The sequence below is a fragment of the Lobosporangium transversale genome (assembly GCF_002105155.1).
Source record: "Lobosporangium transversale strain NRRL 3116 chromosome Unknown BCR41scaffold_1, whole genome shotgun sequence".
NCBI classification, from domain to species: domain Eukaryota; kingdom Fungi; phylum Mortierellomycota; class Mortierellomycetes; order Mortierellales; family Mortierellaceae; genus Lobosporangium; species Lobosporangium transversale.
In genome coordinates, this window is record NW_019028979.1 from 249,656 (window position 1) to 271,409 (window position 21,754).

General features: G+C 42.0%; 6 protein-coding genes across 6 annotated transcripts; 3 read left to right on the forward strand and 3 right to left on the reverse strand.

The window, feature by feature from the left end:
• Positions 1-1,817: 1,817 nt before the first annotated feature.
• BCR41DRAFT_417806 (hypothetical protein) lies at positions 1,818-3,461 on the forward strand. The gene is made up of 2 exons (XM_022029544.1): positions 1,818-2,035; positions 3,151-3,461. The coding sequence occupies exons 1-2, from the start codon at positions 1,853-1,855 to the stop codon at positions 3,316-3,318; spliced, it is 351 nt and encodes a 116-aa protein (XP_021886337.1). The 5' UTR covers positions 1,818-1,852; the 3' UTR covers positions 3,319-3,461.
• Positions 3,462-3,573: 112 nt separating this feature from the next.
• On the reverse strand, positions 3,574-8,024 carry BCR41DRAFT_382644 (hypothetical protein). Its single transcript, XM_022027374.1, has 6 exons — positions 7,821-8,024; positions 5,778-7,704; positions 5,488-5,670; positions 4,792-5,396; positions 4,001-4,691; positions 3,574-3,856 (listed from the first exon to the last, which is right to left on the reverse strand). Exons 2-6 carry the CDS (start codon positions 7,627-7,629, stop codon positions 3,597-3,599), a joined length of 3,591 nt encoding a protein of 1,196 aa, XP_021886338.1. The 5' UTR covers positions 7,630-7,704; positions 7,821-8,024; the 3' UTR covers positions 3,574-3,596.
• Positions 8,025-8,251: 227 nt separating this feature from the next.
• Positions 8,252-10,195, reverse strand: BCR41DRAFT_298314 (hypothetical protein; the record flags this gene model as incomplete). The annotated part of the gene is made up of 3 exons (XM_022020488.1): positions 8,252-9,770; positions 9,951-10,007; positions 10,125-10,195. 3 exons carry the CDS (start codon positions 10,193-10,195, stop codon positions 8,252-8,254), a joined length of 1,647 nt encoding a protein of 548 aa, XP_021886339.1.
• Positions 10,196-10,808: 613 nt separating this feature from the next.
• Positions 10,809-12,385, forward strand: BCR41DRAFT_417809 (hypothetical protein). Its single transcript, XM_022029545.1, has 3 exons — positions 10,809-11,320; positions 11,410-11,835; positions 11,964-12,385. Exons 1-3 carry the CDS (start codon positions 10,829-10,831, stop codon positions 12,171-12,173), a joined length of 1,128 nt encoding a protein of 375 aa, XP_021886340.1. The 5' UTR covers positions 10,809-10,828; the 3' UTR covers positions 12,174-12,385.
• A 321-nt stretch (positions 12,386-12,706) lies between these two features.
• On the forward strand, positions 12,707-19,631 carry BCR41DRAFT_343865 (hypothetical protein). The gene is made up of 8 exons (XM_022022372.1): positions 12,707-13,809; positions 14,033-14,220; positions 14,347-14,445; positions 14,596-14,733; positions 14,816-15,130; positions 15,253-15,786; positions 15,899-16,123; positions 16,230-19,631. The coding sequence occupies exons 1-8, from the start codon at positions 13,046-13,048 to the stop codon at positions 19,403-19,405; spliced, it is 5,439 nt and encodes a 1,812-aa protein (XP_021886341.1). The 5' UTR covers positions 12,707-13,045; the 3' UTR covers positions 19,406-19,631.
• Positions 19,632-19,784: 153 nt separating this feature from the next.
• On the reverse strand, positions 19,785-21,110 carry BCR41DRAFT_343867 (hypothetical protein). The gene is made up of 2 exons (XM_022022373.1): positions 20,306-21,110; positions 19,785-20,113 (listed from the first exon to the last, which is right to left on the reverse strand). The coding sequence occupies exons 1-2, from the start codon at positions 20,751-20,753 to the stop codon at positions 19,833-19,835; spliced, it is 729 nt and encodes a 242-aa protein (XP_021886342.1). The 5' UTR covers positions 20,754-21,110; the 3' UTR covers positions 19,785-19,832.
• Between the last annotated feature and the right edge of the window lie 644 nt (positions 21,111-21,754).

Here is a 21,754-nt window from a genome sequence, read left to right on the forward strand (position 1 = left end):
ATAGTTTGTCCATTGTCCTATCATTTATAGAAGATTACTATTTGCATATTGACTTCAAGACCTGTCTATTGTCTTCATATTCAGAGCGACGCATAGTTTCTCTCTATACGCCCCCTGCACCGAGTCCATCCAAAGATTAGGAAATATTTAACGGAGCGATCATTTATGGGCAATCAAGGGGTTTTTTTTATTCTTTTGACTCCGAGACTTTGAAACAAATCTTTGATGGAACTCAACTGTCCTTAAACTCGTATTCAATCAATAGGCTAAAAAATTATTACGCTACAGTGACAGAGCAAAAAAAAATTCTTTACTCTCTAATTTCTATCGCCTTCTAAATTATATTTAAATGTGTTATACTACATCAGGTCCTCTTTTAGGAATATCCCGTCAAAGAATAGTGGGGAATCATTTTCAGGCGGAGATTCTCATAGAGGCGGGCTATTTGAAATTCATAATATATTTGTAAAAAAGCGCGTAGGTGCAAGCAGGGTAACTCCTCTTTTCTCAAGACAAGGTCGTGGGAGAATAAGCAGAGACGACTGGTCCATGGTTCTAAATCTGGCGATCTACAAAATGCGTAGATAAATAGGGTTGGTCGCAGTTTGATTGAGATTTTGCACGGCATTGATTCGTCTCTCATAATTTGAGGATAAGTACGTATATACAATAGTGACTATGCTCCTCTTGAACAATGTACAAACGGTATGCAATTGTCCACAAAAGAAAGCCTAGAAGAAAGAAAGATGTTTTGCTGCTAAGGATCGCATACCTCAAAATAACTTCCCAACAAGCGTATGTATAAAGAACGGGATGAAGAAAATTTTCTTTTAAATACTTATTCGGGGACTATGGATTGAAGTTTGGAAGAGTAAAGACAAAATCATCATATTTAGACTTGTTCCTCCAGTAGCATGAAAATGTATTACTCATATTTCAAGATTATTACACCCATATACTCGCATTTGATAGAGCTCATTATTGTTCTGCTGTATCTTTTGATGAAATTAGCAAATATTTCATAGTCTCTCTCATGAACCTTCTCCTTTGCTTCAAACAGAGACAAAATCCATATTTAATGCATAAGATATTAAAATTTCGACGGGCAAACAACCTGGCTACTCATCACATATAACAGAATAACATTTCCAATAAGTTCAACAAGAGCGGGTCTATTTCGACTGTTCCTACCCTACTTAGATCCTCCATTAATTAATTGATGAACCTCGTCCTAACTATGCTGGTAATACCAAACAACAGCAGTAGAAGCAGGTTCAGGAAATCGAGATGTTCTATAATCTTATTTCCAAGATCATTGCTGGACTTTAAATGAGTTCTCATTCTCAAAGTTAACATAAAAAATGACTACACTTTACAGTTATCTATAGGCATTTTTACGGTACATGTGCATAGGTTTATTCTACCAACTTCCTTGCTCTGTATGTTTAAGTTATGGTAATCATGCATAGCTTGGCAAAAGATTAATACCGCAGTAGATATTATTATTGCTGTGGGACGCGCAAAATATTGTTCCAAATAAGGACACGACCCTCACGATTTTAAAAAAAAAGTTTGGCGGGTGGAGATCCAGTCCAAAAAAAAAAATTACAAACATAATTTCTTAAGTGCTTTAATTGTTATGCGATCTATGAATGGAAATGAACCGCACGCAGTACAAATCTACAGCAGTTGGACCGGCAGGGTATTAAGAACCATTGCTTCTAAAAAAAGTGTAACTTGAAATAGTCCAGCAAATGAAAAACATCTTTCTTTTTTTTTTTTTTTTTTTTTTTTTTTTTAGCACTATCAAGACAATACTCACGAACCATCAAGAAGCCGAACAACAACAGCCATGCATTTCTTCAAGTCGTCCACCTCTGCCTCCAAGAAGAACCAGACCTCATCTGCTACTACTACGCCTGCACAGACTCCCCGCAACTCGGTGCACGAGACCCGCTCAAGAATGATGACCCAAGACGAGGCCCTCGAGATGATTCTCTCCAAGAGCATGGCCAATGCCGCTTCCGGCCCCTTTGTTCGTTAAACCATTCTGAAGCAAATCTTCCCTGAAAGGGGATGCTTTAACACAAAAAAAATCCCTTCCCTTTCTATATCCTCTCACAAAAGCATCTAAAAAATATATATATAAATATTTTATTGTACCATAATTTTCGCATTTTTGCATAGTAATAAAAAGTCAAAAAAATTGAAAAGAAACGTTAACTTTGTTACGAGGCCCTAGGTATTCATGTAGATATGGTTGCTTTGAGTAGTTTGTAGCATCCTGGAAGTCTCCAAACACACTATTATCCTCGTTATTTGGCTACGAGCATCTACAAGTTATAATGACAAAATTAACCTGCCAGCCCAGCAAAGGACCTTAGACTCTAGATTCATAAAATTAATACAATACGATACTTTTCCCAGGGTCAATTGATTAGGAGATTAGGATTGGGATATGTCTGGACCAGATAATGAGAACAACATTTTTATTTTATATAAATATTTTTATTCTTTTTGACGAGTTTTTTTTTTTTTTTTTTTTTTTTTTCTTTTTTTTTTTGCGTTTGGCGGAAATTGATTAAAATGGAGAAAACAGATGCAATCAGCTATGAGTTTTGCTATCAGTTTGTTACGGTATACTCTACAAGAATAAAAAAAAACGTACAATCATGCTACATGTCGCGACATTACTAGCACATTCCTCCTAATTTTCTCTGCTGCTGACTGTAAGATTCTTTGCTTGCTTCATTGGCTTTTTTCCTCGATAGGTGCAACATGTCTGACAAAGGATCTGCAGGAAGTGAGGAGGTTGATAAAGTATAACATGTTCAGTAAATGGGCATGTTCCTGGATATTATTTTTCTATTTAAAAATCCGAAATGAAACGACATCATTTCTCTCCGCAGGCCGCAGCAGAAATAAACTCAGACGTTCATTTCCATATTTGGCATGGACATTTTAAAAAAATTACTGCGGGTTAGAAACTCAACAAGTATAAATAAGATAACTCTGCTCGCCAATATTTCTACTTCATTAAAATCTACTCAATCAGTAGAACAACAAGCCAAAAGCAACCAAAAGCAAAACAACTTTTACTCAAGCAAAAATATCCAAATAAGCATTTCTGTCATAATGACCTTCTTCAAGTTCAACAAGAACAAGTCTGCTTCCGCTGCTTCTTCCCCTGCCGCTACTCCCCGTACCTCTATGCAAGGACATCGTGCTTCTCAGGACAAGCTCTCTCAGCAAAAGGCTCTTGAGATACTGATGAACCAGTCAATGCCTAATGCTGCTTCCGGTCCTTTTGTTCGTTAAAAAAAATTAATTGGCAAGATTCAAGGCCTCAACGAGCTATAATAGCTTCCATCGTTCATACCCATTTGCATCCATGACACTTTCCTTGTATAGTATTGCACTAGTCCTCTACCAAACATTAATAAAATCACTTAATTAAACCTATCTACTTTTTTTTTTGACATGACGATGTAATACATCCATTCTTTGATATAAATGAAAGGAGAGAATAAATATTAATAAAGGTAACACGGGTGTCTATTATAATTATCATTTCCATTTTATTTAATGCTGTCTAATTAATTTTTGATGGCACGCCTTGCTGTTTCTAGTTGGCTGAGTAACTCGCTTACTTGGTCCCGGTATGCTTCCTTGACATCCAATAGATCTGCTTTGAGTTCCTGGACCTCCTCGGTCCGTTCTCCCAGCATCTCAAGCGCAGCTCGATGACGCTCCTGCAACAAATCTAACTCTTGTTTCAGCCCAGGAAGACGTGCAGCTTGCTTTTGTAGGTCCTCCAATTCCATTGTCACCCGAACAAGTTCATTCGAAAGCTCATCTATAGACATTCACACATATATAATAAAAAGGGAAAAGGGAAGAGGTTTATAAGGTGTCGTATCAAGCGCGTTTACAATAGCCTACAAAAGACATATCACTAGTGTACCACGAGGTGATGCGCTCCCAACGATATTAGTCTTACCTTTATTCCTATTTGCTGTCCGTACTTGTTCACTCAGGAAAGTGACCTGGCCTTCTAGCTGTCGAACAACTGTGCTAAGCCTTTCCACCGCCACTGCCTGCCCTGTCGCATTGCTACTAAGACCCACAAGCCCTACAGCTTGAGAGGAACCCGTGCGAGACAGTGACGGCGACATGCCGTCCAAGCTTGCGGGACTGGCTATCAATTCAAGACTAGACCGGACACTACCCTGAGCCTGTGCACCAAGTGTTTTTGAGCCACTCATAGTTAATGGGCTTCCTGGCGGGAACAAAGGCGACGAAAGTCCTGCAGATGATGATGGCCTTCGCATTGTTGCTGCCGCTGAAGTTGCTCCCATCGAAAGATGTGGGTCTGATGCATTATTAGGATACCGTGTGTCCTCACCTATTGCTCCTTGGCTTTGTTGCTGCTGTAGCTGCTGGATTTGTTGCTTCAATTTGTTCATCTCTGTCTGCTGTAAAAGACGAAGCTTCCTTTCTGCGTCGTCTCTGGCCTCTTCAATCGCACGTTCACGGTTGAGGCGTTCTTGAGTCAACTCTGCTTGCATACGGCGTGCCTCATCCTCCTTATCTTTCAGATTCCTCTTACTGTCGCTGATTTCTGCACGGAGCTGAATGTCTGATGTCCTCAATGCCTCAAGACGCGCTTCTAAAGCCACATAACGTGATTTCTATATATATATTTTAATGCAACATTAGTATAAATATTCAAATTATTCGAAGCAATGACTATTCCAAACCAAAGACATACAAATACTGTGCCTCATTTACCATTTCATCGAGCTTGTCACGAGCACTGCGCTCCCGTTCCTGAGCCTTGAGCGCATCTTCCTCCGCTTCTGCAATACGCCGCGTCAGATTCTTCTCAATCTTGTCCCAGTTTCGGTTGGCGACGCTCTGCTGGTTCTGTAAAGCTTCGATTTGTCGGAGAAGTGGACGTCGGGCTTCGTCCAGAGCTTCTTGTAATTCATATGAGTCATTATCAGTTTGCTCCAACCGTGCCTGAAGGTTTCTGATCTCCATCAGCAACTGATCCTCCCTTTCTCCAGCAGATTCCTCACGATTAGAAAGAGACACTCGGAGCTCCTGGATGTCTTGACGGAGATTGGCTTCAATAGCAGCATGTTGAGCTTTGAGGGCCTCCATCTCATTATTCAGCTCCTCATTCAGCTTCATTTCGCGCTCTAATGATGCGGCATGCGCCTGGTTAGACAACTCAGCAGAAGCTTTGCGGGCCTCTGCCAGCTCTTGCCAAGCACGGTCTAATCCTAGTTGCAAATTAGCTTTCTCTTCCTTGAGTTGGAAGAGCTCTGCCTCCATCTTTGTCAATTGCTTATTCTGCCGCTGATTGATATCCTGTAACGACTTGATGGACTCTAAATGTGCCAAGATTGATGTAATTTCATATCGAATTATTAGATATTCTGAAAAGCAAATCTTAGGGACCAAATTATTAATGTAAATTACCGTTAAGTTGCTTGTTTTCGTCCATAAGCTTGGAGATCTTCGCCTGTGCATCAGCATAATCCGATAGCACCTTATCAAGCTTCTTTTGAGTGTCCATCTGAAGCTTCTCAGCTTCAATGTTCTTTGTTCTTAGTGCTTTGATGGTGGTCAGATTCTTGAACTCCTTTTTTGATAGGACCTCCCCTAATGTATAGTTGATATCGCACGGTAGTAATTAAATATTCCCGCCTTTTTTTTTTTTTTTTTTTACACATTCTTCGCGAATTGCCTGTTACTAAAGACCCCCATACCTTCTGCCAATAGCCCTCTGATCTGCTCATCTTTGTCTTCCAAAAGCGCACGTTGCTCCTCAAGAGTCTTTTGGATGGATTTTGGCTGACTAGTAAGGTTGGACCCTCTGGCTACTTCAAGTTCCTTCTTTTGAGTCTCAATAATTTTTTCTAGGCCAGCAATCTTGGTGGCCTTTAGAGCATCCTCAGCAGCCTTTGCATCCTCCAAATCACGGAGCTTTTCAAGTAGTGAAGACTGCTCCTGCATTGCCTTGAAAAGCTGTTCCTCGCGCTGCTCCAGTACCTTCTGCAATGGATTCTCATTATTGGTTTCATGCCTTTCTTTAACTTTAAGCTCTGGTTCAATATTTACTGGAGTGATCCCCTCCGTAGCAGATGCTGAAGTCGGGGCTTTAATATCCTCGATTTGTGTATTAGGGTGATCTGTTGACGTTGATGCTTTTGCATCTGTAGTCTGTTCAGAGCTAGCGGCGGTGGACTTCTCTGGTTCCGATGTAAGTGCGGTCTCCTCTTGTGATGGTTGATCTTCTGTTGTATTCTGTTCAGGCTCATGAACAACGTTATTCTCCTCTTTTTTAACAGCTGGCTGCTCTTTATCTACCTTAATCGTTTCTACTGTTGATTCTGACGGCGTAACTTCTTCCTGCTTATCCTCTGCATCTGCTTTGATAAACTCTTTTCCATTCAAACTATCTTCATAGTTGGCGTCTTCTTGACCTTCTTGAGCTAGTATTGGCTCTACCTTTGCCTGTTCAAGCGAGTCACTTATTGTGAGTTGATCCTTACTATCATTGTCTTTTTCGACATCAGACGTAATCTCTGTTAAGTCCTGTACTTCTGAGGCCTTGTCCTTAGATTCCAATACTTTCTCATTGTCTTCTTGTACATCGGTTTCGACATCTTCCTGTGTACTCTTCTGCATATCCTTCTGTGTATCCTTCTGCGTGTCATTCTGTACGTCTTTTTGTGTAGCCTCCTGTATATCTTTCATATCCTCTTTGGAAAATTTGGTTTCCTCGTCGGTCGAAGCGGCGACAGTTGATTCGCGCGTTCGTTCCACACTGTTTTTATCGATTGCCTTATCATCCTTTTCTGCAGACATTGATCGGCGAACGGATGAAGATGGAGACGCAGTGCGAGAATGGGCCGCAATAGCTGTGGGCGTGGCAGATGGAGACTCTGGTGCAGCTTTTTTAAAAATACCCCGCATCCTTTGCTCCAAGCGTTCCCTATTGGCGGCAGCGGCAGCAGCGGCAGCAGACAATGTGGTCGATGCATTAGAGACCAGCGAAGAGGGATTATTATTATTGTCACTCCCTGAGACTGGCGGTGTTGACATGCGCTTGACAGTGGGAGTAGTAGTGATCATTCCCGTAAAAGGGTCTACTGTAACAGTCGCTTCCTCTTTCTTAACATTCATTTTGAGTCCATCCTGGGATCCTCTCGCACTGCTGGCCATGTTTGAAGGTTTACGAAGGGTATCATGGTTCTTGCCACTTTTATTTTGAGTCCCAGCATCGCCTGTATCAGCAGAGTCTCCTGAAGATGGTACCTGAGGTGGCGCTACCTCCTTTGGCTGTGTATCTTTTGTAGTCGATTGACTGGTAATGCTGGATGGTAAGACTGTCGCATTAGGTGAGAAAGAAGTGAGAGTACCAGCAGCTCCACCATGAATAGGAACTTGGATATCTAGGACCATGTCTAACTTGGATTCAATTGTTGATAATCCCTGCTTAAGAAACGAGCCCCATCCTCCACTGCCACTGCCACTACTGCCTCCATTGTTATTTGACGACAACTTATTGGCATTGGTCCCAGAACCTGAACCTGCGGTGCCAAAGAAGTTGCTCATTACGAATTTTCTTGGCTGAGGATTTCTCTCTATCTCCCTCTTGATATTCCGCTATTTCTCTCTCTGGTTACTACTCTGTTGAACATGAGAAAGAGATGATTCGATAAATAAATATTTTTTTTTTTTTTGCTTTTATGTTTCTTTGCATTGAGTTTACACATTCACATTATATTCATATTCTATTCATTTACCTGAGATGATGTAATCAAAACACGAATGAGCTGCCTTAAAAGAAAGAGAAATGATGCCACTATAGGCGCAAGGATAAATGTAAACTGAGATGGATATGGTCAGAGTCAGACACAAGATTGCAACGGATCATTTGCAATGTAATGCAGTTACAGCTGTGCCTATTTCTGGCCATCCAACTTGGGCGTACAAAAAAGAGTTGTTCAACACAAATAATAGACCTGTTTGTTTAAAGTGTATACATGTATACAATTTCTTATTACATATTTTAATTCTTCAGCTAACTATAATACATGTTGATGGCATCAAACTGAAGGACAGTACTATAGATCTTATTGCCGACAACTGCTTCTGCTTGAATTTCATTTAAACCAAAGTTCATAAGTACCTTGACTCTCACCTATATTACCATAGTGGATTGTATATCGATTCATTAGCCATTTGGTTTATCATTCAATGAACAAAATAAAATGAAATAAAAATTCATTAACTTAATCAAGGTTACCATTGATCCCAGTGGGGCCGAGGGTGCATGGGGTGATGGGATTGGAATATCTGCCAACTTTGTTACACCCACATCAGTAGTGTATCGTGGAGGTTCGCCGTCAGCATCGCATGCATAGAGTGCAATATTGTATTCCTCCTGAATGTCATTTGTGAATTTGGTAAAGGAGAACTCACGCGATATGCACTCATCCACATTAAGCTTCTGTCCCTTACGGACAAAAGGTGTGAACCGATCAATGCACCATACACCATTCACCTCGAACTTACGCTTGGCGATCGGATCCTTTCCCTTTTCAAAGGGCTGATCAGAGGAAATACCATAAGATCGACGTGCAATGCGTGCAGTGACAACACGAGGATTCAGGCCTGCCGTGACAGCACCTCGCACAACAGCCATTTCTGCACGTGGTGGGGTGGAAATAAGCTCCACTTGGTGTTTAAACTGTGATTTGACGCGGCTATAGAGATAGTTGGAGGAACCGAAGCCTCCTACCAGAAAAATGGCAGAGCAATGCTTGGCCTGGCTGAGCTGATGTTGAATGAGTGAAAGCACGTCCTTCACTACGGGCTCAAAGACGTGTTCCTTCAGCTCGAGTGCACTCAAAACCATGTAGCCGTCGTCGATGCCGATTGCTTCCGGGTTCTCCAGTTCGTCAAAGCACTTATTCGCCGGCAGCTGAAGAAACTGTTCCTCGAGACCATCAAACTGAGGCTTGATTACATCTGCGAATGTATCGACTAGGTTAGGGATGATGGTCGCGGGGAAGTTGGCGGCACTGTGTCCGAATTTACGCTCCAAGAGAAGTCGCATGTTTCTATCCAAGAAGACTGAACCACATGAAGCACCATGACCTTTGGTGACTTCTGAGAGCCGCCGTCCACCATTGGTCTCTGCGATTTCAAATACAATCAAATCCACAGTTCCTCCGCCAGCGTCGCATATCATGAAACGATCCCCATGGCCTAAATTGAACTGGTCACATTTGCGTTCGCAGTAGAGGGCTGCGGCCTCTGGTTCTGAAATAAGCATGAGTCGATCAGGGTGGTCCGTTTCCTTAATAATTTTCGCCTTGATGGCTGCTTGACGCATAACATTCTTGGCCTTGTCTGACCACATGGCCGGAACTGTCAAACAATACCGAATATGTTCTCGTTGAAAATTTTTTGCAAACCCACGCATGACTTCGCCCGCAACATAATCATGAAATGCAGACAAGTAGTCAGAGATGGCATCTAGAACAGTAATATCAACGTCTAAGGGTGAATGGTGCATGTTTTCGTCAAGGTAAAGTTTGTATTGCTGAAGAAGAGTATGGTGTTTTGCTGTAGGTTTGAGCATCTCCAGCTTTGCCCTCCATCCCCATGCCATCAAGTTGTGCTCGGGGTCATTCTTTTTGTAGAGATTTATCGTTGGTGTTTTTGGGTATTGAATAATCTGTCGTGGCCTATCTTCCCCGTCCGGAAAATAGGTAAACAAAAAAAAGAAAGAAAGAAAGAGAAAGGGAGAGAGACGTGTCAACAGTTTTTCTTATCACTATTTTTATTGTTCGTACGTTGTAGCAAGCAACAAGCTCTTGATTATGATCGCATTTTGATGTAGTGGAATAGGGAGGTGGGGGTCTTACCATGATGTGATATCAATGATTTCCTGGTCATCTTGGGCATATGCATAGGCACACCCTCTAATAAACCCGAAGTGTATAAGATTGACATAGTGTGTTAGCGTGGTGCTATACTAGGACGGTGAGTTTTCACAAGGAGTTTACTGCAACGTTTTCTGTGTATTTTCGTCGACGTACGAGAAAGTGGTGCCAAAGTCAATGGCCATGACGATGGGATAGTCTGCTGGATTGAAGATTTGCTGCTGCATTGTATAGAAGGAGTTGAGGGTGTGTAGGGTATTGGTGGCAATTAAAACTGGACAAGAAGGGATAATAGAAGTTGGAGGGTTATTGGTACAGTTTAGCAATAGAGTCGATATTTACAAATATTAAAGAAGTTGAATTGAAGTGGAGAAGAGAGAAGAGAAAAGAAATGAAGAGAAAAAGAAAAGCTTAATATTAAAAATCATTCAAACCATGCAGTCCGCAGCATTGGCTCTCACACAGTCAGCATTATTTTTCGATCTGTGTCACTGTCACTCCTCCATGGTCAGACAGTAAAAACGCCGTTTTGAAAAGTCGAGCTTTTGATCTTTGGGCTGTGCGCCTCCCTCAATAAAAAATAAGAGTCAACGACGATGGTGATCGGTCGTTCTTAGTTCGGGACGTCTTGCGCTAGTGATACAATTGATACTAAGGACATCTTTTGGGTGTTCGAGCTGATGCATCTTGTCCTAGTCTAAAAGTGCAGACAATCAAAATAAAAAAAAAAAAAAAAAAAAGAGTCCGCGGAAAACGGTCGCGGAATACATCCCTAGCCCCTTAAATTTTAATTATAACACGTCAAAATATGATTTATATTTTTTTGTTTTACATTCGACACGAACATATTCCATTTCATCATGCTACAAGGTACTCCACGTCGAAAGTCGCGGATAGGTCCTGGTCTATTCTTCAGGCGCTCTATAGGGCCGAATGGAGGAGGAGGAATAACACCAACTGAGACAAATAATCTACTCCGTAATTCTCTACGGCACGATCATTCTTCACAGGACACACTACTGTTCCGACGCTCCCAGCATCAGTATCAACAAGAATTGCTGTCTACATCAGCAGGAGCAGGAACAGGAGAAGGAACTACCTCCTTGCTCCATTCGGAACCTAATGTCCTTCAGCATCAATCTCATCAGTCAAATACTACATTGACTCAGTCGCGATCCATTTCTGAAGTCCTGGAGAACCCGATAGATCAGCTCTGTACAGCCGTGGATCAACTTGTAGAGAAGATGGAAGTTGTCGCAGACATCCATGCAGGTCTAGCCAACTTTAACGAGACTTTTGGAGCATTTCTATATGGTCTCAAGATAAATGCGGGAAATGTGAAGTGGACGGAGGTATGAGGAAACACCTTTTTTTAAGGGGAAAAAAAAAAAAGGTCAAGAGTCTGATTTTTTTTTTTCCTCCCTCTTTGGCTTCATATCAGGCTCCTACGAAACAATCGTTTGAGCGAATGGAGCAACGTGAAGCAGAAGCTATTATGCTTCAGCAGCAGCAAGAAGAGCTGGAACGAATTAGGACACAACAACTTTTAGAGCAAGAGCAGGAACGAGAACGTCAGCGAATAGAAGCTGAGCGACAGGAGGCTGAGCGGATAAAGGCATCGCTTCCAAGCCTTCATAACGGACGCAATAGGGCTATCCAAAAAATGAATGAACAGGACTTGAATCGACAAAGGCGGCCTGTGACAAACGGTCGAGCAACTGCCCCAGCATCCCGGATTCCAGCAAGACCAAAAGCAACGACTCCCGGTGCATCCAGGGTGGGGAATGGAGGCGCGATCCGGAAGCTTGCCGGGAAAGTAAACATGAAACGTATGATCGAACGATTGCCCCTTCGGTATCGCAATGAGGTATGGATGTCAACGCTAAATTAATTGGTCGTGACGATGATCCGATGGATTTGCATTTTTTTTTTTTTTTTTTTTTTTTTGGCAAACATGACTAATAAACGTGTCGTAATAAATCATATTCATGATAGCCTCATCGCGGATTCATTGAAACCATCATGCGTTCATTGTCAGAGCATATAGAGGGTCAGACCCTACCGGAACTGGTGGCCTTGACGAACTTGGTACGACATCGATGCAATGAGTATTTAGGTGTGTTAATCCACGCCAAGGAGGTTGTCAGGAATAACCAAAAGGGCGTCGTGTTTTCGTTAAATCCGGATCGGTATCCAAGCCGATAAACTAATCAGACATTCAGTAAGGGTTTATCCTGTTTCAACTGGGACACGTACCACATTCCATTATGTATTTTAATCACATCATACGAACTCATTGTTCATGTATACTATGTTCAGTTATTTTAATTACTTGCTATTGTATTTTTATTGGATGTATCTTGTAATAAAAAACTCCTGGAATCAAAGGGATGAGCGCAGACATCTGAAATACGACCTGTACGGGTTCTGCGTAAGCAAGTAATTATCCTTCACCCTTGCATTACAACTACAAGTTGTCTAAAAAGTGTGAAGTACGTGAACAGCAAAGCAGTGATGCAAATGCCTGTTGCAATATTCTTTTGAACAAAGGTTTGTCCTTGCATTAGAGTGATCCATTATAAACCCCTGTTCTACAAACATTGTCAATCACTTGTTCCTGTGTTCCTGTGTGTCTGTGCTCAGTCCAAACAAATACAATGCTGCTTGTTCATTTCATTTCATTCCCAAGAGTCTTCTCATTCCTTTTTTTTTTTTTTTTTTTTTTTTTTTTTTTGGTCTGTCTTGGCTTTTATTATCCTATTTTTAACCTGAAAACCCTTTCTCTTTAAACACCTATCTATTACTCTAAACACGTTCTATTCCACGCTCATTTTTATCACACACCCTTTCTCTCTCTTTCTCTCACTTTCTCTCTTGATTTGCTCTAATTCTGCTGTGTCAAAACATTTTTATGCTCTCGCACGAATACTATCAATCCTTTGACTGAACTTTTCCCTTTGTTTATTTGATTCTAGCTCTCTTACTCTCACTTCTACTTTCACTGAGCTAGAACCACCTTGCACAACTGAGCAAAGGCTGGTGGAGTGTGTGTGGCAACCAGGATTGGGATCAAGATCATGGCACGACCATGCCATCCAAACTGGACTTGGCGCATTCAGGTCCTTCCTGACTTGCCATTCTTGCTGTTCATTATCAGCCTTCTCCTTCTTCCTCTTTCTCTTGCTTATCCAGACAATTATGACCACCAACCTTCCCATGTGTCTAATATGGTTACAAGAACTATACTAAAGCCTTCACTTCTACCACAAAAGACATCACTGATGTTTGACAATAAACAGGAGAATGAAAAGGGATATAGCTCTTTTTCCACAGAACCAACCACAGCCATATTTGGTCCAGAAATATCACCCCTGTATCACCACGAGGACACTTCACGATCTTCATCAGATTTTTCTGTTGAGACAACAACTATCCATGATATACCACGGATAGTAGTCCCAGCACCATCTCGGAGGAGTGAATTGGTGCAGGATACGATTGACGACGGCTCTTTGAAGGAAAAACTCTTTGATCCGTCGTCACAATTAAGCCCATATCTTACTACTACAGCCCATCTGCAGGCGCTTCCTGTCAGCAAGGTAGCATCTACAACTTGCGATTCAAATTCGCCACAGACATTAGGGCCTGCATGGTATGGAACATTCTTCAGCAATTCACCAGATGGCGTGTATCCATCCCAAACTCGGACATGTACCTGGACTTTGCAAGCCATTACCAATATCACGAATTCAGACGGAAGTGGCAATGGCGAGAGCAAGGGGAGTGTAGTACCATATGTGATTGCAGTCAACTTTACAACGCCGGTTCAGTTAATCTGCGGGTAAGTCCTTTTTTTATTTTATTTTTTTTAGGAGAAGATTAAGGAGGAGGAAGAAAGATGACATTTCTCAATGCTCGGAACAAAGGTTAATTGGACAAAAGCCATATTTGTTGCTGTTGCTGCTGTGAACGCATTTGCAATTATTGGGGAATATTCATTTTTTTATGCTCAATGCATGCTAAAATACCTATACAAACATGCACACCGCTCATTCATACTCAAGGATGGACTATCTGACATTTTATGATGGCGCAGATACTACCGCACCGGTGCTGGCTAAACTTTGTGGCAACATTTGGCAGGACAGGTTACCGACCATATACTCTTCGGGTCCACAAATGACCGTAGTTTTCTCGTCACGGGAACAAAGTCCTGGGAACCATGGTTTTACAGCTGCCTATCAGTCTGTTGGTAAAGATCATTTGTCATTTGCTCTTAGCAGACCAGTTTGATGTTTCGACAAAAGCCGAAAAAAGAAAGATGAATAAAGGCAATCGACATTGGAAGATCAGATCTAATGTCTTCTTTTCAAAATAGCGCCATGCTCAATATGTGTGCCTACATTAAGAGGAACATGCAGTAGTGCTAATACATGCAATTGTTATAGTCAATACAGCGGAGCTGTCTGTGAAGAAGGTAATACGTCCTAGAATAAAGTCAAGTGCGAGAGTTTAAGCAAATGGCAACAAGAATGTTTTATCTAGAAATTGAATTACTGTATCACTCGTATAATAAAATCGAATGATCTTTTTATTTTGGCATTTCTCTTCACTTTATCTTGTTTAGAGACGGCAGGATTCAAGGACTTTACTCCACGCTCACAGCATGCAATGGTCTACGATGAAACCAAGGACATGGTGTACATTATGGGTGGGACTAGTCTTAACATGCGTTTAATGTGGGATATACTTACCTACAATTTTTGTAAGTTACTTTGTATCAATAATTTTTTTTTTAAAAAAAAAAAAAATCAACCCATGGTAACAACACGTTGTCTCTGCTATAGCTACCAATAGGTGGAACAGGATTAATGCTTTGAATAGGGGCCCTGAGGCCCGGTACGGACACTTTGCGTTCATGTATAATGGCGACTTGTATATCTATGGAGGAGTGACAAATGCTGGTAGTCTAGCAGATATCTGGAAGTTCAATGGCAAGATCTGGACAAAACAGGAGCCTATCAATCCGGATAAGCTACCTACTGGACGCGCTGGCTCCGCTTGTGTGGTCGTGGCTAACAATAATTCAACAAAGCTCTATGTCTTTGGGGGCCTGGACTTTGCGGGTGCAACAACTCGCGAGCTGAATGTTTATGACATAGGTAAGTGGGCTATGAGTGGGCTATAGCTGTTAAGCTTATATCATTAGCTTCTCAATACAGAAATTCCTATAAATTACCCATGTCTTCATATATATATAACTTACATACGTGTTCTCATTTAGATCTTGCCATGTGGAGAAAGTCGGATCATCAAAACTCGGTTGGGTTATCGGGAGCGACAGCTGTACATCATCAGGCAACGGATTCGATTTATTATTTTGGAGGCATGATCAACAATACAACACGCAATGTGATCACATATCAATATCGAATTTCACAAGACTTATGGTATGCTCTTGCTCCTAGAATTGATCCTCACACTGCGACACCTATCATAAATGAACGCTGGGATGGATCCCGACCAGGTTCTCAGCCTTCGCCCAGTACCAATACAAGTCGTGATGGAAGGAATTCTGTAAGAAACATAGATGATGGCTCGGATATCGACAGCGATAGACACGAGACAGGCTGGAACAGTACACTTCCTTATTATTTGCCGCCTGTGATGTATGACTCTGTTAGTACTGTGTGGTCACCTGCAGGACTCATGGGCACGGACCTCGTAGTCATGTATGGCGGCATGCTACCCTACGGTCCAGGCGTAGATAAAGGACACCAGTCATGCTTTTCCAGAAGTTTCTCTGTCTATGATCTCTGTAAGACAGCTCTACTTATTTTTCCTCCTCAGTACACTCTTCGCTTGTTTGTGATGTTTACTCTTATTTTTATTTATTTTCTTTATATCTGTGATAAAAAAAATGCGCGCAGCTTGCCAAAGATGGACTACGTACGATGTGAGCGACTTGAGTGCTGCACTCAAAGGCAGAGTCAACCATACGATGATTATGCGGCCCCCTGGATCAGCGGGTGGTAGTAAAACAGCATGGACAGCATTTATTTTTGGCGGGTTTGGTGGTACGGATCATGCAGATATGCTTAACATTACAATGAATATCCCGACTCTTGTTCCCGCTATGATCAATAACTGTCGAGGTAACAACAGTTTTTTTTTTTTTTTTTTTTTTTTGAACTTTGGAGTTCCAGTCATGAAATACCTCTGTTTAATTTCCTTTCTATCTTTTGTATCTAAAACCTATAGCACTGCGATGGTGCAGTCTTTATGACGATTGCCAGAATTGCAACCCATCTTACTGCTCATATGTAAATGGTCTTTGTTTATTCGACACGGACAAGACAAAGAATTCCGCTTACCTTTTGGGGACATCAACTGATATACCAAAATACGGCACGCTTCAGGATTTGATCCGACAACGACCCGAGTTCAAATCACAGGTTTTGACTACTGATATGTGCCCAACACGCATTCCAATTGACATTGGTAATCCTTACTCAGGCACTATTCAATCTGGCCAGGAAATGACTTTCAAGATATATGTGGATGCACATGATTCAGATATTCAGTTTGAATTCCGTACTCTTCCATCATCTGCTCTGGATTTCAAGTCGTTGAATGTATGGGAAGGACACATGAACATGTACTGGCGCGCGGACCATGGGCTAACAGATGATACTTACAATAGATCATTTTCTGATACAAGAGTCTCGACACCTCCTGAGCTGCCTCGAGATACCTTTGGATCAAGTCAGGATAACGGAGCACTGAGTGACGACGAGGATACTAGTACAGTAATCACGAGCATGGGATATTTGAATACCAGCGAGCTAATGGATCGATGGATGAGATATTCAGGTTTGGACGCAAGCCCATATGCATCTGCAAAGAAGAGCAATCAGTCACTCATCTACTTCCGAGCTATGGATCCGAGGCGGTTCTCTGGATATTATGTCTTTTCACTCACGAACCGGAACCCCACTGCTCTGTCATTTTCAGCTTTGATAACACTCAAAAAACATACACCGACTGTTGAAAAGCAAGCAGGAACACCGTTCAATATGGCGACATTAGGGTTCTTCACTCTAGGATTTATTGTGGCCGTGATTTTGCTGATATTTTTGGTGCGCAAGGTTCGGCAGTTGATCGAAGATCGAGACTTAGCTCATCGTGTGGCAGAGATGCAGCTGCTGGAGGATGATGAAGAACACGGCGGGCTCAATAGCGGCACGGCTATGGCTCAGATGGATGGAAGCCTGTTAAAGAAGCCGATGTATAGAGTTGTTATTGGAGTTCAGGATTGGGGCAAAGATATCCCTCCGATCTCTGGAGCGGCTCTGAAGCGTCGCCATATTCGAAACAGGAAAAGCTCTGCAGTTGAAACTGGCGGTGATGATAACGTCGTTAAGAAGAAGACTAGCGACCATATGTCACATTCACTTACAGAATTGGTCGCGCCGCAAGGTGTTATCACCGTTGACGGCGATACCACTAATTTAGAGGTTCAAGATGACTTGATGTTGGAGCCATATCATTATCGCAGAACTCGTGTACGCTCAGATTATATCCGAGACATCGGTTCTGCACCTTTGCTACTGCCCCCCAATAAGAATGATGTCATAATAGATATGGACCACTCGATGCTACGCTCCGCTAATTCCGTCTCGAATCCCCGCCGGGTATCGGCGTCAGCCTCAGTGGCTTTAGATCTGGATCAAGGACTGCCCTCGAACATTTCAACTAAGGAGAAGATGCCTGATAGAGCAATGGAACAAGATAAGATGCTGGCACAGCAGAACCGGAGTGTATCAATATCATCTAATAGGAAGCGTATTAGCTTACGTGGATCTGAAATAGGATTTGAGAAAGAGGGTTCTGCCAACTCACAAGTTCTCACTACCACTTCTGCTAACGCCATTACCCAACAAAACAGTGGATCGCAACGCAAATGGTCGTTGAAGCACCTAAGCCATGGCGCATCATTCAAACGTAATAATCAAAAACCATCTAAGAACAACGATAGCGATGCAGAAGAACATGAGGGTTTGACAAGCCCGATATTGATGGAGGAGGAGGAATCTGAAACAGCCCGTCATATCAGCACCAGTAGCAGAAATAGCGATAATGGATGTTATGATAGCGAACAAGAGATGGTTGATCTTTGTGTGCTTCCATCACATACGGACCTCTTTCAGGTGCGGCAGAGGCTGTTTGAGAAGCTTCAAGTAGAGCAGAAGCAACAAGCAAGAGCCACTGCTACTGCTTCTGCCGCACAAATACATCGACGCAACCCAGTCAAAGTTCAACCGTTGTCTATAGAGCCTCTACCGTTTCATGCAGGCCTCGTTCCAAGGACGTCGTCAAATCTTCGACGATATCAACGACATCTAGCACGGCAACAGCGGCAACAGCAGCAGCAACAAGAACAACCATTCAATAAACCTTTAACTGACCCGGGTTTAACTCATCATGGCGCTAGAGCATGGAGAGATGAAAACAACGACGATGATAGACCAAGCAGCTCTAAGCCTGCAAAACGACTTAGTAACAATACACTGCGATCGTTTGTCAACCTCAGTCGGACAGCTTCTAGAAATCGTTCTATAACCTCGGTGCCATCTTCACAGCGACTATCATCACCTATCAAACAGGTGTATGCATCGCGTTCACAGGGATCGTTGAAGGAAGTACGCAAAGTTGCGTCTCAAATAACCTTGCGAACCAATGGGGGAATGTTAACTAAGGAAGATGAGGAGAAGAATAAAGACAAAGATCCTAGTTTGTCGTCCTTATCATCGCCTGAATTAGATTCTCTGATATCGAAACAGCAAATAGCAACAACTTCACCACGACATGGATGGATTAGCAGAGAGTCTGGAGCTGAAGAAAATATGCAGTCTGATATTGAACTACGGCGGCTGTCGGGTATGAAATTTGATAACGATCAACCACAGCTATCTTCTCAGCAACAAGAACAACAAGCTTCCTTTAAGCCACACAAGCGACAGCAAAAAATCAAGCGGAAAACGATCAGGATGAGAGGTCGACAGGAGTATGAGCCTGGTCCAATGTTAGCCATGAACTATATGATCGTGTTCCCAGGCGATGCTGAATCGAGACGAGTACGACAGCAAGGCGACTATTGGAAGACAAAGACGACTTTGCCTGCAGAAAGAGTGAACTATGAGGCTGATAATGGGAAGGAGAGGAGTAAGGAGGAACATGAGGAGGATTCGCATGACAATGCTCTGTACAATATGGAGCGGAGGCTACCACCGATGGCGATCGGGACAGTATTTGTGCCAGATCCAGTGCGCTGGTGGGCCTATAAGGCCAAACAGGTGCTGGTTTGCAAAAAATTTGAGAGGCGGATGAGGCGGATGCATCGGCTCCAGCAGAAGCAGAAGCAAAAGGAGACTTAAATCCAGATGATTACAACCTTGCCACTAGGGACCAAGGCGCGATAACCAAAGAAGCTGCATTTTTTTTTTCTTAATACCACCAAGATCTTCATAGTAATCATCAATCATATATTGTAACGGGAATGATTTCAATGATGAATTCGCCGATTTCTTTTTGTATATTAAAGCCTCATTCATTTTTTTTTTTCTTTTCACATGCCAAAACATCAGAACAGATGGATCACCAAGTCGGAAACGATTTATTAGAAATAAAAAAAAAAAAAAAAAAGGTGACAGACATCTTGACAATAAAAATAAAAAATAAGATTCCTCTCAAATGGTAAATAGATACAAATTGCTTTTTGCTTCTTTTTTTCTCCCTGCTTTTTTTTTTTTTTTTTTTTTTTTTAATGCTGGCAATGGACATAGAGTCGGAGGTTTGATTCATCTATGGACCAGTGTACTCTTCTTTATGGCCATGATCCATTGCAATTGCAGTAGATGGTGCAGCGTTTGTTGGATGTGTTCGATATGGGTTATTAAGACTGACGGAGCGGTGATGATGTTGATCGTCAGCTCGATGAGGGACGACAGTAGTCTGACCGACATGATCAGCAGTGGAGGTCATTAGTCCTCGAGGGTGACTCTTGATTTGAAACAGCTCCAGCAACATGATGATCACCCAGAGTCCACCTGCGATACCAGCACAGATCTCAGCGACCCAGAGTTCTACATTTTTTTAAGGTTATTATTAGGTCAGCATAGGAAAAAAAAAAACTAACAAACAAATAAATAAACACTAAAAGATGCATGATGACGCTCGGACGACCGCGCCATTGTGTGTAATGCATGCGACACAGAATCAGCAAAGTATTTTATTTATGACAACCATTTCTTTTCTAGGGTAGAGAATAAACATACCTTTAAAACTCTTTGTGGCTCTGCAACGGTCAGACTGATCACCCAAAAGTTTACATCCTTTATTCAAGCCAATGCCGATCTCGGCTGTGATGGCAAAGGCCAATAGGGCCAACAAAGTGGAGAGGATGAAGAAGAGGAAGGATAGAGACCGAGGACTGAATTCATCGTTCCGATGAATGACCATGGAGAGATAAAGAATAAAGATTAAGGAAAGGACAGCGATGACTGCACCAGCGATGATAGGGAAGAGACAGTATCCATTGTTGTAACTGATGACTTGACCATCATCGGACATATAGAGCACACATCCTTTAGTGAAAGATCGAAATGTGATCTTGCCATGGACACCGACGAGGCCCATGATGATCAATGAGAGTAAGAAGATGATGCAGAGACATGTTAGGATTAGAATCTGTCTCACCCGAGCGTTACTGGATGTTCCAATCATGATATGGAAAATAGATATAGATTTTTGGTTTTTTTTTTAATTTGAAAAATATGGTTTTTAGGGTGGGACGGATTAAAGAGATTTGAACATGTAGAAAGGAAAGAAAAGAGAAGAGAAGAAAAGAAAAGAAAAGAAAGTGGTAGGTTTAAAGAAAGCGCTCTGTAGAGATTAAAAGGAGAATGTGTGTATATGGATGAGGGTATGAATGTAAGAGTGAGAGGATGGAAGAGTGAGAGGATGGAAGAGTGAGAGAGTGGAAGATGAAAAGAGAAAAGAGGATTAATGGGCGAAGTCTTTAAGACTCGGTAGTTGGGTAAAAGAGATGGTGGGATGGGTATGAGGGGTTTAACAGATTAGAGAACAAGGATGACGAATTTTTTATTTTTTATTTTTTATTTTATTTTTTTTTTGGCAGTAATGGCTCGTGTCATGTCTCGGATGGATGTGTATTCAAATAAGGCATGTTAAGGAGGATGACAACATTGATAGAATAAGATCAAGTCATTGTTAGTCCACCAATCTGAGCTGCATTCCAAAGCGCCCTAAAAGAGTCGAGGCAAGCCGAATCGAGTCGAGGCGCTATGAAGAACGAGAACGGACGGTGCTATGCCGTTGAACGTCAACATGAACAAAAAAAAAGAAAAAAAAAATGTACCGCCAGCTACTATCGAACCGACGCCATTGACTGGCAGCCTGTTAGCGATCCAACGGACATAAGAGTACTCTTCGCAGTTTTAGGTTAGGAACAGGATCTTTAGCAGAGGGATTGACTATGCAGAAAGATGTTCAGTCTGCGGTGACTTTTTTTTTAAATTTAAATTTTTCTTTTTTGTCTTAAAGGGCGTATTAAGTTATGGATGGTACAGTATATGTTTTAGAGATCTCTAGATCCCCTGAGTTTTTTTTCTGTCTGGTCAGGGCATCGAACCGCGAACTAGTTTCATATCCTTCTGCTCCGCCCATGCTTTTTTTGTAAACATTGGTGCTGATGCTTTATGTCA